The sequence below is a fragment of the Eurytemora carolleeae genome, unplaced genomic scaffold (genome assembly GCF_000591075.1).
Source record: "Eurytemora carolleeae unplaced genomic scaffold, Eaff_2.0 scaffold2, whole genome shotgun sequence".
Lineage (NCBI taxonomy): Eukaryota > Metazoa > Arthropoda > Copepoda > Calanoida > Temoridae > Eurytemora > Eurytemora carolleeae.
The window spans coordinates 517,828-536,681 of NW_019396051.1; the positions used below are offsets into that span (position 1 = coordinate 517,828).

Genomic DNA, 18,854 nt, shown 5'->3' on the forward strand with positions numbered 1-18,854 from the left:
TGGGAGGAGAGAAATAATGATAAAAATTTTGTTCAGATGCTTTTGTAAATGTAAAAAAGCAATTTATTTCGCAACACGGAACATTTAAATTTCCATCTGTATAATCTATGTTTATGCATTTATTCTCAAGAGTCGGCAGTAATATGCATCTTAAGTTGAAAACAACAGATAAACTTATCATAACTATTTTACATTAAACTTGTAAACTAAAATATCAGGGCTCCCTGTCTCTGATCGGCTGATTTTAAGCAATTTTTGCAAATTGCACTTGAAAGCCCCTAACACTTGAAAGTCCCTATTTTCCCAGATAGGGCCCCTGTAAACAATCCAAGCTCCATACACATTGACACTCCTATAAAAGTCCCTGAAGAGGGCTCTAGTAAAAACATGGACTAATGATGATTTGAACTAACTGAACTTTTCACTAGCTCCATGTAGGTCCTGTAGGACAGATGACAGGTTTAAATATTAACGTTGCTAAAACTAATATCTAAATTCTTTGTAAGTGAGACGCAGAGTCATTTCCCATTTTTGGTCATGAAATGTTTATATTTTCAATCTTTATTCTAATTTTAAAAACAATAACAATTCGAACTAAAGAGATTTTTTACTTTAAAAATCTAGATTATACCGGAAATTATTTTCATGTAAATTTTGTTAAACTAGAGTAAACATGTATTTGTAAATCCTGATAAACTAGAGTAAACATGTACTTGTAAATCCTAATAAACTAAAGTAAACATGTACTTGTAAATCCTGATAAACTATAGAAAACATGTACTTGTAAATCCCGATAAACTAGAGTAAACATGCACTCGTACTTGTAAATCTTAATAAAATATAGTAAACATGTACTTTTAAAACCTGATAAACTAGAGTAAACATGCACTCGTACTTGTAAATCCTAATAAAATAGAGTAAACAAGTACTTTTAAATCCTGATAAACTAAAGTAAAAATGTACTTGTAAATCCTGATAAACTAGAGAAAACATGTACTTGTAAATCCCGATAAACTAGAGTAAACATGCACTCGTACTTGTAAATCCTAATAAACTAGAGTAAACATGTACTTTTAAATCCTGATAAACTAGAGTAAACATGTACTTGTAAATCCTGATAACTAGATGAGCAATCATATGAGCTACATAAACAGTTATTATGGCTTGCGTCCAATCTAGTAAACTTCTTATAAACGGATTGGATGATGTAGTCATGAACTCATGTTGGAATAAAAAATGTTGAGTGAATGAAAGAAGGGCGGAAGTATCAAGATTCAGTTACTTAATGTAATCTATGTATTTTGTAAGACGGGAACACAGAACAGAAATATTATCTGTCTGAGGATCTGACACAGACTGCAGACTGAAAGATTCGTTAGAGGAACCTCAAAAGACTTGAGACTATACAGACTAAACACTTCACATATAAGACTACATTAGAGAAACCTCAATAGACTACGGACTAAACAATACACAAGAAAGACTTCATTATAGAAACCTCAACAGACTCCAGACTACATAGTACAAAATAAGACTTCGTTAGAAAAACCTCAAAATAGACCAGACTAAACAGTACAATAATAAGACTTCGTTAGAATAGCCTCAATAGACTACCGACCACGGACTACAAAGTTCAAGAATAAGAATTTGTTAGAGAAACCTCAATTAACTACAGACTACAAAGTGACTACAGAGTAGAGAGTGACTAAAACTGAAAATAGAGGACAGTCTATAGAATTATTGAGTGCAAGTGCAGAGTGCTAAGCGCAGATTAAGGTAGAGTACAAAATAAAAACTATGACTAAAAAGTACATAGACTCTAGGGACTCAGTCCTAATACAATACACTACGGAGTGCAAGTGACGAGTACGAAGTGCAGAGTAAGAAAGTACAGAGAACCACAGAGTGCAGATCTTTAGAAAGAAATGTATATGAAGTGCAGAGTATGTAGTGTAGAGTGCAAAGTATGGAGAATATAGTGTAGAGTATGGGGTGCAGAGTATGTAGTGTAGAGTGCAAAGTCTGGAGAATATAGTGTAGAGTATGTAGTGTAGAGTACAAAGTATTGAGAATATAGTGTAGAGCATGGAGTGCAGAGTATGTAGTGTAGAGTGCAAAGTATGGAGAATATAGTGTAGAGTAGGGAGTGCAGAGTATGTAGTGTAGAGTACAAAGTATGGAGAATATAGTGTAGAGTAGGGAGTGCAGAGTATGTAGTGTAGAGTACAAAGTATGGAGAATATAGTGTAGAGTAGGGAGTGCAGAGTATGTAGTGTAGAGTACAAAGTATGGAGAATATAGTGTAGAGCATTGAGTGCAGAGTATGTAGTGTAGAGTGCAAAGTATGGAGAATATAGTGTAGAGCATGGAGTGCAGAGTATGTAGTGTAGAGTGCAAAGTATGGAGAATATAGTATAGAGTATGGAGTACAGAGTAAAGAAGTATATTTTAATTAATTAATGAATTGGTGTGGTGGTTATGAATGTCGCCTTCTCTCCTCGGAATCCTACACAGTGCAGCTAGTCCACTAAGGAGGTAGTTTTAAAACACAAGATATATTTCACCGGACAAAATAACTTTATACCTTAGAATAAAATATAAGTAGTTATCCTGAATCAGAGTGTTAAGAAAGAGTATGGTGAGCAAAGTGCAAAATAATGATAAGATTGCAGAGTATGGAGTGTCGAGTGAGGAGTGGAAAATACAGAATAAGACTGCAGAGTACCGAGTGCAGAATACGGAGTACTGAGTACTGAGTACAGAGTACAGAGTACAGAGTACAGAGTACAGAGTACAGAGTACTGAGTACTGAGTACTGAGTACTGCGTACTGATAACTGAGTACTGAGTACTGAGTACTGAGTACAGAGTACAGAGTACAGAGTACAGAGTACAGAGTACAGAGTACAGAGTACAGAGTACAGAGTACAGAGTACAGAGTACAGAGTACAGAGTACTGAGTACTGAGTACAGAGTACTGAGTACAGAGTGATGAGTACTGAGTATAGAGTACTGAGTACAGAGTGCTGAGTCTGAGTACTGAGTACTGAGTACTGAGTACTGAGTACTGAATACAGGGTACAGAGTACAGAGTACAGAGTAGTACAGAGTACTGAGTACTGAGTACAGAGTACAGAGTACAGAGTACTGAGTACTGAGTATAGAGTACTGAGTACAGAGTGCTGAGTCTGAGTACTGAGTACTGAGTACTGAGTACTGAGTACTGAATACAGGGTACAGAGTACTGAGTGCTCGAGTACTGAGTGCAGAGTACTAAGTGTGATTGTGGATTGGAGTAATGATTAAGAACTGCAAAGCACAGAGTACTGAGTGCACAGTATTTAATGCAGAATACTGTATGCAGAGTTATGATTAAGAAGTGTAGAGGTTAGAGTACTTAGTACAGACCCCAGACAGATATATAAGGAAAGCTGAACAGATAAACGAGGACATTAAGTTACCCATTAGGGTTAGGATTTCTGTCCATGAAAATTTAGTAATGATTAATGAGTAGTTTTGACAAAATAGATTAAATATCCCCAGTTGAACACATTAAGCATCATTTGAATAAAGAAGAACATAAAATATCCGGATTCAATGAGTCCTAAAAAGTCTGGCAACGTTCTTTCGTTATTTTGTAATAAGGATATAATGATACTTGAATCCAATTATAACACAAAACTTGAAAAATATTCCGAATGTTGGATTCAATGAACAGCGAGAAATAGTGGTCATAACAATTAATAAAGTAACCTCTAGGCCACAATACAGAAGTAGTTCAACCAGCCATACCAAATTTAACGACGTTTGATTAATTCTGTCCTCAATCCTTGCATTACCTTGCCGACCGCGCCCTGATGGGTTTGGAGTTCAAGCATAAAATCTTCGTGATTATAGAACTTGGTTTTAACTGTTTGCAATTGCCTAAAAAAAAATTACATCAAGTAAACAAATCAGGAACTCTTCAATCAATTAATCAATCAATCGATCAATCCAAGAATATGCTTTAAAATTTAAGATTAAGTACAGACCTATGTCCTAGATTATGAAGAGAGAGAAGATGTTCCTCTGCCTCCAGTATCCAACCTAGAACCTCCTCCAGACAGTTCATCCATCCTTTCATACTGAGCCGACCCTCATCCATCCTGTATATATTCATTAATTCATTCATCCTTCATACTCAGCCCACCCTCATCCATCCTGTATATCTCATCCTCATCCATCCTACTTTAAAAGTATGTGTATCAAAACCCAATAAAAAAATTCCATATTGGATTAAAAATACCAGAAATTTCTTGTTATATCATTTTGTCCTTGTATGTAAAAAATACTATTATATCAAACCAGAAACAAAATCACATTTTTCTGTTCAGGTATTTTTTTCTAATAAAAAGGCTAGACAGTTTTCAAACGAAAGTTTCCCTACCGTGCTTGGGTTTTGATAGGAGACCCAGATATCCTGGTGCTGAGTTCTGGATCTAGTTCCAGTGGAACCTTCCCTACCCTCTCCGGGTCCAGGTTTGTATGAGGTAGAGCGGAGAATAAAATCCCCAGGTAGAGAATTAAGGAGTTCTAAAAACAGTTTGATATTCAGTGAAAAATAAAGGTTTTATAAAGTAATGTATGATTAAGAATTTTCAAACTAAAATTCACACCTTATCAACAAACCCTTCAATTATATCCTCGGCGTCAAGTAGAGAAGGAGTTTTTAAATGAGTTTTGCAACATCGGAGCAGAATTTTCCATCTCTCTTTTGCAGACTTCTCCAGTGAGTCTTGGAGCCCTGGAAGGTTGGGGCTGGAGGAGAGAATAAGTTGACAGAGAACGTGTCCATCCTGCAAATCTGTTGTCAGGTTTGTAACAAGGTTGGTTGAGGTTGAGAGCCAGGCTGAAATGATCTGATCAATACTGAAAGATTCCCATCCTTCTTCCTGAAACCTTGGCTGGAGTTCCCATCTGAAATAGAAAATCTTTATTTTCTTTTATATAAAATCTATATTTTCTATAATATTAAATCTAAATAAAAAATCTATATTTTCTTTATTATAAAATCTATATTTTCTTTAATATAAAATCCATATTTTCTTAAATATAAAATCTATTCTTTAATATAAAATATTTATTTCTTTAAAATAAAATCTATATTTTCTTTATTTTCTTTAATATAAAAGTTATATTTTCCTTAATATAAAATCTATATTTTCTTTAATATAAAAACTATATTTTCTTTATTTTAGATCCATTTTGAAGTTACAGAATTAATATATTTGCATTCTTTAACAACCAAGCTAATTCTAATACCTGAGAATAATACTCCAGACCAGTTGAACAGTTTTCTCAAGATCTCCGTCCAGGATGTGGGTTGGTTCTATCCCCACCGTCCTTGCTCTCTCCCTCTGCATCGTCTCCAATACCGTGGAGAGGTTACCCAACCTCTGAACCCTAAATCACAAGACTACAAGAATCATTTAAAGAAAAATATCATTATTTTAATGTTTCCAGAGCTAGTACATAAGTTCTCTTATCTACTGGTGATATCATAATTGTACTTTTGTCCTATTTGTTATAAATAAATATGTTTTGACATTTTTTTTCTTTTCTTTTCTTTAGACCATCTAAAATTTGATTAATCACGACTAGGAGCCCAAGAGCAGTGGTTGTGATACAAATTAATTCTCTTTTTCTTTTTTTTGGACAGATTGTGAATATATGAGATATAAAATAAAGGACAAGAGTCAAAGAGTGACACAAACACTCTAATTTTAACAAAATTTAAGTTTCTCATTCAAACCTGAACTTTCCCGTCTCTGCAGAAATCTGGGTGTTTGTAAAAGTACTGAGAAGTTTGAGAAGAAGAACTCCATTCCTGAGATCATAGGATAGGTCTGTAATCTGCTCCGTTCCACCTAACAGTTCTAGCTTCCAGTTCAACCATCGTAGCAATGTTTTCTTCTGCGTCTGCAGTTGAACCTTAAAAAACTCATGAAAATAAGAATAAAAAATAAAAAATAATATTAGAATTCAAACCTGTGCGCTGGTCGGTGTTGACGCATCGTTGCAGGTTTCGGTTTGCGTATTCGTTATTTCTTCGACAACCCTTTGTTTTGACGCCATGGTGAATCCTGGCTACTGTAGACCACTGTCATGGCCAGTTATACCATATTTAAAATCTACATTACAAGAAAATTAGTCTTTATCAATCTAACCGAGGTGGTTGTCTGAGTACCAGAACAGGTTATACTTACAAAATTCACTAGCTCATAATACATTTTACATTATAAGCTTTAATTTTGTTGATTGATAATGTAATTTCTTTCACAAGATATATTCTCCGTCAGTTGGGTCAGGATGAAATAAGTTCTGTATGAAATGTTAACCTAGATATTAAATATACAGCCTACAGGTAAACATAGTGTACACTGGAGATAAAGACGAGGTTTAACCAAGGGTGGAGCGGAGTATACGCAACTCAAGAGAAAATACGCAAACCTTTAATTCACAAATCGTAATACAAAAAATCCGGGGGGATATTTTTTAATACATATAAATAAATGTAAAAATGTAAGATTAATAAAGATACATCTGCAAGTTTTGTATATTACCAACATTATCTTTTCTATCCTATCCATCTCTTCTATCCCAATAATACTCTTTCTATCCTATCTATCCCAATACTACTCTTTCCATCCTTTCCATCCCAATACTACTCTTTCTATCCTATCCATCTAGATATTCTCTTTGTATCTATATCCCAATACTACTCCCTATACATATCTATACTACTCTTTCTATCCTATCCATCCCAATACTACTCTTTCTATCCTTTCCATCCCAATACTAATCTTTCTATCCTTTCCATCCAACTATTCTCTTTGTATTTATCCCAATACTACTCCCTATCCATCTCTATACTAATATTTCTATCCTTCCCATCCCAATACTACTCTTTCTATCCTATCCATCTATATACTACTCTTTGTATCCTATCCATCCCGATACTACTCTTTCTATCCTTCCCATCCCAATACTACTCTTTCTATCCTATCTATTCCTATACTACTCTTTCTATCCTATCCATCACATACTACTCTTTCTATCCTATCCATCCAAATACTACTCTCTCTATCCTTTCCATCACATACTACTCTTTTTATCCTATCCATCCCAATACTACTCTTTCTATCCTATCCATCACATACTACCCTTTCCATCCCAATAATACTCTTTCTATCCTTTCCATCACATACTACTCGGTCTATCCTTTCCATCCCAATACTACTCTTCCTATCCTCTCCATCACATACTATACTCTTTCTATCCTGTCCATCCCAATACTATTCTTTCTATCCTATCCATCCCAATACTACTCTTTCTATCCTTTCCATCACATACTACTCTTTCTATTCTATCAATCCCAATACTACTCTTTCTATCCTATCTATCCCAACACTACTCTTTCTATCCTATCCATCCCAGTACTACTCTTTCTATCCTTTCCATCCCAATACTACTTTTTCTATCCTATTCATCCCAATACTACTCTTTCTATCCTTTCCATACCAATACTACTTTTTCTATCCTTTCCATCCCAATACTACTCTTTCTATCCTATCCATCACATACTACTCTTTCTATCCTATCCATCCCAATACTACTCTTTTTTATCCTTTCCATCCCATACTACTCTTTCTATCCTATCCATCCCAATACTACTCTTTCTATCCTATCCATCCCAATACTACACTTTCTATCCTATCCTTCCCCATATTACTCTTTCTATCCTATCCATTCCAATGCTACACTTTCTATCCTATCCATCCCAATACTACAATTTCCATCCTTTCCATCACGTATTACCCTTTCTATCCTATCAATCTCAATATTACCCTTTCTATCCTATCAATCTCAATATTACCCTTTCTATCCTATCCATCCCAATATTCCCCTTTCTATCCTATCCATCCCAATATTACCCTTTCTATCCTATCCATCCCAATATTACCCTTTCTATCCTATCCATCCCAATATTACCCTTTCTATCCTATCCATCCCAATATTACCCTTTCTATCCTATCCATCCCAGTATAAATTCACTTAACCCAGTACTTACCTTTCTGATGTCCTATCCAGTCCAATATTAACCTTTATATCCTAATACTACTGACTAACATATTCTATCTATTCTTTTTAATATATCCTATTTTTCCCCAAGAAGACGGTGCTACATCTCCCCCTATCTCTCAAATATCTTGTTCAATATTCCGCTTGTTTTTCAATTAATCCCGTCTCTTTAGCTTCCCGTTAGGATTTAGATTTTCAACATGTTTATTTGTGTATTATTGAAGGACTAGCTTGAAAACCCAGCGTTGTCCAGGGTACTCATAGTTCCTTCCAAGTTACTCAAGGATTTAATTCAACTTTAGTTTTAGAAATGGAAGACCATTGATTAATAATAATACAGATAGAACACTAGATGTCGTCTTTTCAAGATTTTGGGGTTTTTCGTTCACAATAACCCTTATGCAGCGTTGAATGACAAGACAGAGAGAGAGAATCCTTTGTGCATCTGCTTCGGGGTTATTGTGAACGAAAAACGCCTAAATCTTGAAAAGACGACATATAGTGTTCTTTCTGTATTGTTATTAATCTATGAGGAAGACAATCACTATAGAGATTAAGATAGAGGGCAATAATCAGCTAAAATTAGGAGAAGTCATAGTAACGAGCAAACCTGAGAAGTTCGGAAAGAGGATGATCAGGAGATGTATAGGGTAATCAGGAGAAGTTAAATTATGATGTTGATCAGAAGAAGTTAGGGTAGAGGGTTATCAGAAGAGGTTAGGGAGGTTAGGGTATAGGACAATCAGGAGAAGTTAGGATATAGGGTAATCAAGAGAAGTTAGGGCTTAGGGTAATCAGGAGAAGTTAGGGTATAGGGTAATCAGGAGAAGTTAGGGTAGTGTTTAATCAGGCGAAGTTAGTGAGGGTGATCAGAAGTTAGAGAAGGTACTCATGAGAAGTTATGGTATGAGGGTAATCAGGATAAGTTAGGGTAAAGGGTAATCAGGAGAAGTTAGGGAAGAGGGTAATCAGGAGAAAATAGGGTAGAGGGTAATCAGGAGAAGTTATGGTATGAGGGTAATCAGGATAAGTTAGGGTATAGGGTAATCAGGAGAAGTTAGGGTAGTGGTTAATCAGGTGAAGTTAGTGAGGGTAATCAGAAGTTAGAGAAGGTAATCAGGAGAAGTTATGGTATGAGGGTAATCAGGAGAAGTTAGGGTAAAGGGTAATCAGGAGAAGTTAGGTAAGAGGGTAATCAGGAGAAAATAGGGTAGAGGGTAATCAGGAGAAGTTAGGGTAGAGGGTAATCAGGAGAAGTTCGGGTATGCAAATTTTGAAAATGCGCGAACAAATATTATGAAATCCGCAAACTTTTTTGTTTTATACTGTCCAAAGAGAAGATGCTCACAGAAAAAGCCACAATTAAAAGTTGAAATTGAAGATGGGCGCGAAGCGCCCTAATTGCCGAGTTTTTAAAATTTTACAAAAATAAAAAACTTGAACACCAATTTTTAAAATTTTGATCATTTATAAACCTTCCATGGGGTCACTTGAAGTCCCCACAAAATTTGGGCCCGATCGGTTCAGCCGTTTTGACGTTTATTGGATACAAACAAACAGACAAACACCCACCATGACAAGCTAAATTAATCTGTAGATAAAATGTAAAAACACGTTAATTTTATCTTAAAAATACTTTTCTTTTATTAAAAATACAGATATTTTTTTTTCTTTCTTCAGTTGTACATTTATTAGGGAATGGGGGCTGAAGAATTTTTTCATAAAATTTAGGAAAATCTTTTTTAATTGGGAAAACTATTGTTTATACAGGAAAATGTTATTTAAATTATAAATCAGATTCACCCGGAGCCACTGTTTCTATTTTGATTTTGAATTTAAAATTTATGATATTGCTAACAATAGAAAGGAGAAGGAAATACAAGATACAGATAAAACCATATATTTTCATGCATTTTCTCGTCATTATAAACCATAAGTGCACTGTGCATACGCCCCTACATGAACTAACTCATTTATTGATGGAGCGACATGTCATATTTCCACCTGTACCCTTCATAGCTTATGAATTAGATATCCATGTTTTTGTTATTAAAAACTGATTATTTTAATTTGTAGGGATTCCACCGACTTGCCCATTTCCTGCTTTATGTTCAGAAACAATGGAGAAATTAACAGAATTATACATTTAACCTACATAACCGATGTTAATGCACTATTAATCAGATTTAGTGAATCGGGCATGACACTCGTTGAATGGAGAGGGTCAGTTAAATTTCAAATACAGTCCCTTTAATTTGTTTTCTGTGGTTAGTGATAAAATCACAAACCTTTTTCTTAAAAGTAGTCTCCATCGTTTATTTCTAGTTTGGCTCAACCTTCCACCAACTATATCTTAAAAGTGATTTGCTGAAACGTTGTGTAAATTATTAGAATTAAACACTTTTCAAGATAGGAAAACGTCAATATCTTCCACATTATTGATCATAAAGGTCCCGTCGGACATCCCAAGGTTCCCTGAAAATTACGTCTAATAAATGTTATAAATAAAATGCTGTAGAAAGTATTATTGCTACATCAGCTTTTTATCTTTTGATTGTGTGTATGGGATGATAATACAATAAGATATTTTATGAAAATACTTGATCAGCAGTTTTCAATAAAAATGGATTAAATATATTATTTATAAAAAGTTCTCTGCCCTGTGAAAGAAAAATAAATTCATCATGGTTTCAAATTAAAAATATCATAGATATTTCCAAGGGATAAATCTCTTTTAACGAATTCTCACATTATTTGCTTTATGCTAACCTTGAGATTTATTACCTTTATAAACAGGGTTCCACACAAAAGATGAGACTTCAAACCCATTATATCATAAACTACTACACTCTTAAGGTTAGATTCGATTTTTTGCAGAAAATATTTTTGATAAATGAGATTTCATTTCATTCAGTAATCAAAAATTTGATGGAAAATTATTTGGTTAGGTTTTCATTACACTCGCCTCATCTTATTATTCAAAATAGTAATTTTTCTTTAAAATTTACTCTTCTGAGGAACCAATTGTACTCTATACTTCCCTGTTGTGGACCTTGAAAACCGTTTTACACTAATATGTGATGGCCAGTAAATTGGTTCGGATTTGCAAAACTTTTGTGGTTTTAGACTTATGTTTTTTTTGTTGTTCGTTTCTTCTAAATATTTCTATTAGGATAAATTATTTGCCTAGTTAAAGAAGACTTTACTATAGAATACAGTTTTGAAATTTCTGGTGCGTTTTCATTAAAGAAGTAAATAATAAAAAAACGAACAACGTTATTGCCCAATGTCCAATGCCCACTACTAATCACTATTTAACTGTCAAAAAATGTACGAAGACAAATTCATGCGAATATTTTTAATACATAATATATAAAACAAATAACAAATATGAACGGAAACATAATTCAGCGAGAATTGTGTTTATTGTAAAAATTGGCTTAGAGCTTCGTGATGAATTTAGGACTACAAGACAGGAACCCTCAAGGGATTCTCCTTCAAGTTCTCAGGCCAGGGTTGAGTTTAACCCTGACTGATGGAGAAGAGTATCCCAGTCCGGAGACATTACTAGTCTATGTGAGATATGACCTAGGACTGTACATTCTCCGCTCTCTCCGGGATTACTGGGAACACGGATAGATACTGCATTCTAAAAATACTATAGTTAGTTAAGAAAATGATAATAATGAATTGGAAGTTAGCTGATCATGAATCAAATTCAGTCTGCTCTAGGAAATATTGAAGGAAACCATTTTCAACGGACCTAAACCAAATGAAAGGGTACCCAACGAGGTTATAGTGTACTGTATAGTGATGATGTTCGCTTATCCTTTACTAACTTTATACAGGGTGTCCCACGAAACATGACAATAGGAAGACGACTTGAAAGTCGTCTTTGGTATTTGAATTTATTTGTGACATTTAGTCTTCTATCTACTTTAACATGTATGATTCTTGAAACAATTATCACATAATTCTCCTAGCCCTGGCATTTCCAAAAAGTGGTCTGCGTTTTTTGTGCTTTCAATATTACCTGAGATATAAAGAGTTTGGTTCAGATTTCAATTTTGTTAAATAAAAGCAAAATAGTCGAAATCTGAACGAAATTCTTCATATCTCGAGCAATATTGAAAGCACAAAAAAGGCAGACCACATTTTGGAAATGGCAGGACAAGGGAAATTTTGTGATTATTATCTCTAGAAATTTACTTCTAAAATTAGGTTGACAAATAAACGCAGCAAATTATATCAAAAATCAAGACGACATTCAAGTCGTCCTGCATACTGTCATGTTTCGTGGGACACCCTGTATGCCATAAACTATACCGAGAGTGTACTGCATATTTGTTTATTTTAAGTTGATTCTGGCCTAACCTTTAGTATATCAATATTAGTAAACAGTTGTAAGTGTACAGTACAGCTAACTGAGCACACAGGTAGAGAACAATCATCCCCCCTGGGGGTACCCCGTGGTTTATATGATTTTCACGCTGGCGGTTACTCTTTCAAAATCTAGCATAAATTGCTTCTATACCTGGAGGAATCCAACCTTGGTTCCAGTTTCCACATCAAACTTTTGTTTTCCTAAGATCAGCTGACATCGACCACTCTTCCGAACCTGGAGTGTACCCAGCCTGCCCTCCAGACTACCCAGAGAGGAGATATTAAGGTTGGATCCTGCTCCGGCCTCAGTTTCATCTCCGCCAGGTTTATCAGGAATAAGAGGTAAGGAGTCAGGTAGCTGAATAAAAACGAGCTGTCCAGTCTATAAATCAAATATTCTTATAAACCCTGCATTTATTATCAAGTATTTGACAATTTATTTTCATGAAAAAAAGATCCTTAAACTTTTATATCACAAGTAAACAATTGAAGATTTTGTTTCAAATTGTCTCTTTGGTTTCGTATCTTCAAAAAAAAAAAAAGGATGAATATTTGATTCCTGGTGTGTGACGAGCTCCGCAACGCTAGGTTCTCCAGGTGCAGTAGGTAGGTCAGGTTCAGATATCACAGGTATTGAGTTTGCAGGTTCAGGATCATCCTCGTCATCGCTATCAAGCTCATTATTCTGAAAACAATTGAATTTACAGAATTATCATTCAATTATGCTAGTTTGCATAGCCGCTGGCGGCCTGGGTTCTTGAAGAGAGGGGGGGGGGGAGGGGGAGGGCTTGAAATCGTTGAATTTATTTCAGAACAATTGGTGGTGGTGGGCGCACAGGGTAAAGGGGGACCTCTTACACAGTAAACAACATTTATTTATCTTGGATTTTCATTCGCACGGGGGCACGTTTCCCGTTGCCCCCCTCCTCAGTTAGGGCCCTGTGCACCACCATTCTTACAACGTCTCCTTTTCTTATGAACCATTAAAAAATACTACGAAAATGATTTTAAGTATTACATTTTTATGTTTTTTAAATCACCTTTTTATTTAATAATTTTGGTCTAATATCGTCCTCTTCGCCATCCTTCTTCTTTACCTCAGCTTTAAATATCTTTCCTGAAAATAAAAAAAATATTTTATTTAAATTGAAGTGTCTGTCGTTGCCCATGGAATTTAAAAAAAATTTCCAAATTTTTCTGAAAAAAAACTTTTTAGCCAATCCCCAAGGCACTCATGGGTTTCCTAAAAAATTTCAGCCAATTAAACCCACTCAAGAATCAATCAAGACATTAGAATAATAATTAGAATATTTTTTAGGGTTAGTTAAACTGTTTGATTATATAAAATAAAAAAATAAAAACAATAAAAAACGATATGATACATTTCTGATTTAAACTTTTCGTGACATTTCATGAGTTGACTGAAACTTGTAAAAATAAATAACAGTTTTTATTTAACAATTAAAATATTGATAATGAACTATTACCTGTATTAATCATAGGTAATTGGACAGGAACAAAATTTCCCTCCTTCAGATCATCAATAAAATCATCTCTGAAAATAAATAAAATTTTCTCAAAAACAAACAATTTAAACTCTTCGTAAGGTTGTATTCAGCAATAAAAGCATCAGCCTTTCATAGCATATGTTAATTTAAAAAAATGTCCAATAGCACAGCTGACTAATAAGTTATAATTGAAAAAACGACATTATTATTCCAATTATTCTATTTTTTGGTATTTTTATTAAATCTCTTATTTACCTGAGAAGGGATTTAAGTTTTCTTTCTTCTTCATCTCTATCCAGAGGTTGGTTAAGATTAAGTTTAGGCCTGACTAGTCCTGATTCCTCCAGGTCCCCCCTAGAGCTGGATCCTCCAATCCGTCTCCTAATCCCCCCATCTCCAGCAACACCTTGGATACAAGAAATTGCATAACAACGGGTGGGAATACTACAACTTTTTGGCATAAAAAGAAGATGGTAATTGATCTTAAGACCCCCCCCCCCGTTTGGGAGACGGGGGCCAAACGCCACAAATGGGAAAATTCACACAAAACCTTAGCTATCATACGCAATCGGACTAAAACACTTAACACTTAAAACAAGATTTCTATGTTAAGTGAATTTTCTTACCTTCAGAGAAAATAGATCCTGTTTGTATCAAGGTTGGTCGGTCCCTATTATTCTTTTCTCTTCTCTCATGTTTATTTTCCTTTCTCCTTTTCCACTTTGGTTCGTTCTTCTCCGGTTCATCACTTTCCTTCTTAACTTGTCTTTGAACGTTCAGGTTCGGAATGAATTTTTTACGATCCGGAAGTTTTGTTTGAGAGTTCACTACAGATTTAGGACTAAGGGCTCCAAGGGCAGGTTTGGTATCAAAGCCTGATTTAGTTCCTAGAACAGGTTTAGCTCCGAGGGATAAGTCACGTTGAGCCTGAAACATAATATTTATTAATATTCAGGTTCAAAATAATTAAACCTAAGTTATATGTTTTGTAGGAAGAATAAATAACAGGTTTTAACGCTAAAAATAAGCCTTGCAATAGCAACGATTTTATTCAACAATTGACTGCGATTGGCACTGATAGAAAAAATATTAAAAAAACTTACTCTGAATGTATGCACTGGACTGGATCTAGGAGATCCTAAGGGAGAAAAATTAGATTTGGGAGTTCCAAAAGGAGATGTTTTAGAGGCCAATCCTCCTAGAGGACCGGCCAAACCTCCCGACCTCGGGGTTCCAAGCCCTGATAGAGAAGGTTTTCTGGCATTTCCGTTTTGTCCGAGTCTTACAAGGGCGGGCTTAGCCTAGAACATTTTATTAAATTAATGAAAAACAATATAATATTTATGCCAGGAAACAGAAAACTTAATTTACACGAAAAGTGTAATGCATTGTCTTAGGATGAATATAAACAAACCGTCAAAAAAATTTTTAATTCTGACCATCCCCTGCGTTATGTGAGGTCACACAAAAAAAACTGGAACGGATCTGTTGAGCCGATAATTGGATTTTAAAAAAGTAAAAAAGCAAGATATGTATAAAAATGTCCTCTCTTAATTACCTTTTTTTCTTTCTCGCCCGGCTCCGACTCCGACATGACGGACTAGAAAGCTTGAAAGTGGAATATTTTCTGAAAATTTTAATAAATCTAAATTTGAGCAATAGTCGCGTTGAAAGCTAAAATGTAAATATGAAATCGTGTTAAATAGAATCGTGCTAAAATATAAACCTCCTTATGGAATCCAAATATAAAATTGAGTAAATTCAGAACAAAACAATAAAGAGAAATTTAAAACCTTGCGAGATTCTTAACAAAATCTTTTACAAATAATAAAAAATGCAAAAAGAAATAAAATTTATCTAATAACAATGGAACGATTAATAAAAAAAACCCTGAATGTAAATTTACAAAACATTTCAAAAATATAACTGTAGATTCATCAACGAAAAAGCAAATCATCGTTGAATTATTCTTTTGGCGTACAATGTACATTAATCATTGTATACATTGTACATGAGATTTATAAACTAGATTCATCTATCACAGTTTAGTGTGTGAGTGTATTGAGTTGACGAAGGTTTCAACGCTCTCCGGGTCCATATCTGGGTAGATTCCGTGTCCAAGGTTTGCTATCCACCTGATAAAACCATACTTTCAGGCTGAATTCAATCTTGAAAGACCCCTTTAACCAATAAATCATTAATTATGAATCAAATAAGTAGTTTGGTTTGATTTACATTAGGAGTTACTGAAATAGAGAGCTTAACTCTCACCCACCTTCCATACCAAGAAACCTGCACATAAAATGTGCTGCGCGAAGAACTTAAATTTTTTTAAAGTCGGAATGTTTAAAAAAGTTGTAAAATCAGCTTGTTTGTTCAAAATAGCCCAAAGGCTAACTGGACACTCTTTAAACCGCTCCTCTCCAACATAATGAAAATATATTTTTAAAGTTAAAATCTGAAAGAACTAGTTTCCTGTCTCTGCCAAACTGTTGAACCATCATCTTCACCCTGGCTTCAATATCTGTACTGGGAGCATACAATCCACAAGGATCCAGATTACCCTGCATATTTTCTACAGGTTACAACAAATATAGATCAGATCAAATTTGAAAACTCAATTACAAAATCAATTTATAACAAGAATTTAGCCTAATTTTTAAAGCTTTTTATCTCCCTCGAAAAATCTTTTCTTGGCCCCAATTTTTGCCTCTATACATTAAAGTAGGAAAAACTTGAACTGGATGAACCCTAGATGTATATCAATCAAACCTACCTGAAGGGTAACATTAGGTCCAACAAGTTTCCTTGCTTCTGTAGGATCTATCGTCCAATCTAATCCAACAACGTCGTATCCAGATCCTCCAAGCTCTGCTAAAGCGTAATGTGCTCCCTTAAAATTATAAATAAAATTAATTGGCAGATTAGAAAACATTATGGACAGAAAAACACTTAATTAACCGTTCTTTGGTTCAAGTTCTGAGCGATCTTAGATACAGCCGGAATAAAAAGATTCATTCTTCAGATTACTCTCTTTTGGCCCTTTAACTTTAAAAGATGTATTTTATGTAATAAAGTTACCTTTGCAAAAACTGTCATTGGAACAATATCCAATCCTTCTGCAACAAGTTTATCTTTAACTCTGCGGTTGATTTCTATAAGACAAGGCAGAGCAAACTTGGAGAACTCTACAGGACCAAGATACTCTGCGTTGGACTCAAACACCTGGAGAAGTTGTGCTCCAGCTCGAACCTGTCCTACAAGATACTCCACGTTCACGTCAGTAATAATCTTTAGGAGCTTGTGACTTGCTTCTGGATGCTGATACAACCATTTCTTGGCTTTAGACTGAGTTTTTGATCCCCCGCCTTCGATCATATAGGACATTAATGTCCAGGGAGCTCCAGTGAACCCTATCAGAGGAACCTTTCCTTCCAGCTTATGCCGAGTCAAGGTGATAGCATCGAACACGTACTTGAGAACAGTGTTGACGTCAGGTATAGTTAGACGGTCAATATCTCCAGGGTTGACGAGGGGTTTATCAAAGACGGGTCCTACTCCGGGTTTCATTTCAACCTTCATCCCTAGTGCTTGGGGAACGACTAGGATATCGGAAAAGATGATGGCAGCGTCTAATTCGAACCTCCTAAAATATATTAGCATATTAGAGATAATGGGTCTCAGTCTCAGACTGAACTTTGGAGTTGAAATATTATATTATCTTAAAATAATATTATGGTTTTATTAAGTTTAGATTATAATTTTGACTAGAAAAGTTGGCGCTTTGAACGATTTCTTTTTGGGTTGGATACAGTAATAACCAGAAAACTGTGTAATAGTACAAAGTAAAACGACATTAAAGCAATAATAAAGAGCATTTGATATTGTTCCAAAACAAAAGCTTTAGTCTAATAGGGAGTTATTAAATTGCCAATAAAAGAAAGGGTCCGTTTACACTGCACAATTGCTGTGCCTCGTGGTCATTAGACTATTAAAAGTTATAACTAGAGATTAAAAGTAGACTTTCTATTCCAAAGATCTCTGGTTATCACTGTACCATTCATCGTCATAAGAACATTATTTTCCCTAGATAATCAATAACCATGATGGGTAGGTTTAAGCGGAGCGAATTTAATTTAACAGGTTTTATTAAAAAATTGGGGAGTTCAAAATAATTTTCAGTGGAAATTTAATAAATTGTAAAAATTACGAAATAGTGTAATAACCTTCACTTAATGCCTCCAGAGCATCAAAAATGATGAAGGGGGGGGGGGGTCCTTGAAAATAAAAACCAATGGTTTAGAAAGTTTTAATAAAAAATATTCGTTGTTTTGTAATTAAAAATATAATTTTCTATGACAACCTGATGGGCTGCAAGGTGATCTCGCATGCCAGCTCCGGAGTTTGGCAGATTTTAAAGAAATCTGCCTCTGCTCTCATCTCCCTGAATTCAGGAAGATAACGTCCCGCCTGCCTCATCACCCAGACAGGGGCTGCGTCCACAGATTCACCACGAGCTGCTCGGAGCAGGCGATCGTTCAAGAGTTTAGGAAACTGTGCCATCTTATTCTGAAATGTTCCAGTGTCTTATTAATAAAACTTGATATCTAGCACTACGTGACAAATAAATTAGAAGTAGTTGTGTTTTCTAAAAAATTTGAAACAACAAAATTTATTTAAAATTCATATTTTCTTCATATGAAAAGGTTAATAAAAAAAAAAGATGATCGTTGTGTGTCAGGATTAGCTGATACATTACTTCATGTAGGTGATTTTTGTTTAACAATCGGGTAATTTCCTATAGAACGATTTTTAGACCACCCACCCCCCTCCTATCAATTTT

The 18,854-nt window shown here is 34.8% G+C and overlaps 3 protein-coding genes across 4 annotated transcripts in view; all 3 read right to left on the minus strand.

Moving 5' to 3' along the window:
* The window catches only part of LOC111704741 (dystrophin), a 67,186-nt gene extending 60,835 nt beyond the window's left edge, over nucleotides 1–6,351 (minus strand). For both annotated transcript variants that reach the window (XM_023477085.1, XM_023477077.1), the window contains exons 1-7: nucleotides 6,027–6,351; nucleotides 5,791–5,969; nucleotides 5,301–5,441; nucleotides 4,655–4,955; nucleotides 4,426–4,571; nucleotides 4,031–4,144; nucleotides 3,839–3,923 (exon numbers count right to left, since the gene is read on the minus strand). In XM_023477085.1, coding sequence (XP_023332853.1) covers nucleotides 3,839–3,923; nucleotides 4,031–4,144; nucleotides 4,426–4,571; nucleotides 4,655–4,955; nucleotides 5,301–5,441; nucleotides 5,791–5,969; nucleotides 6,027–6,113 — 1,053 coding nt within the window. In that variant the 5' untranslated portion in view covers nucleotides 6,114–6,351. The remainder of the gene's footprint in view (nucleotides 1–3,838; nucleotides 3,924–4,030; nucleotides 4,145–4,425; nucleotides 4,572–4,654; nucleotides 4,956–5,300; nucleotides 5,442–5,790; nucleotides 5,970–6,026) is intronic.
* Nucleotides 6,352–11,463: 5,112 nt separating this feature from the next.
* On the minus strand, nucleotides 11,464–15,921 carry LOC111705085 (DNA-directed RNA polymerase III subunit RPC4). The gene is made up of 9 exons (XM_023477529.1): nucleotides 15,570–15,921; nucleotides 15,115–15,312; nucleotides 14,638–14,938; nucleotides 14,267–14,417; nucleotides 13,991–14,058; nucleotides 13,544–13,620; nucleotides 13,063–13,188; nucleotides 12,655–12,885; nucleotides 11,464–11,769 (listed from the first exon to the last, which is right to left on the minus strand). The coding sequence occupies exons 1-9, from the start codon at nucleotides 15,603–15,605 to the stop codon at nucleotides 11,626–11,628; spliced, it is 1,332 nt and encodes a 443-aa protein (XP_023333297.1). The 5' UTR covers nucleotides 15,606–15,921; the 3' UTR covers nucleotides 11,464–11,625.
* A 95-nt stretch (nucleotides 15,922–16,016) lies between these two features.
* LOC111705094 (uroporphyrinogen decarboxylase) lies at nucleotides 16,017–18,599 on the minus strand. The gene is made up of 5 exons (XM_023477540.1): nucleotides 18,375–18,599; nucleotides 17,093–17,657; nucleotides 16,788–16,904; nucleotides 16,487–16,575; nucleotides 16,017–16,146 (listed from the first exon to the last, which is right to left on the minus strand). Exons 1-5 carry the CDS (start codon nucleotides 18,572–18,574, stop codon nucleotides 16,050–16,052), a joined length of 1,068 nt encoding a protein of 355 aa, XP_023333308.1. The 5' UTR covers nucleotides 18,575–18,599; the 3' UTR covers nucleotides 16,017–16,049.
* Nucleotides 18,600–18,854: the final 255 nt, after the last annotated feature.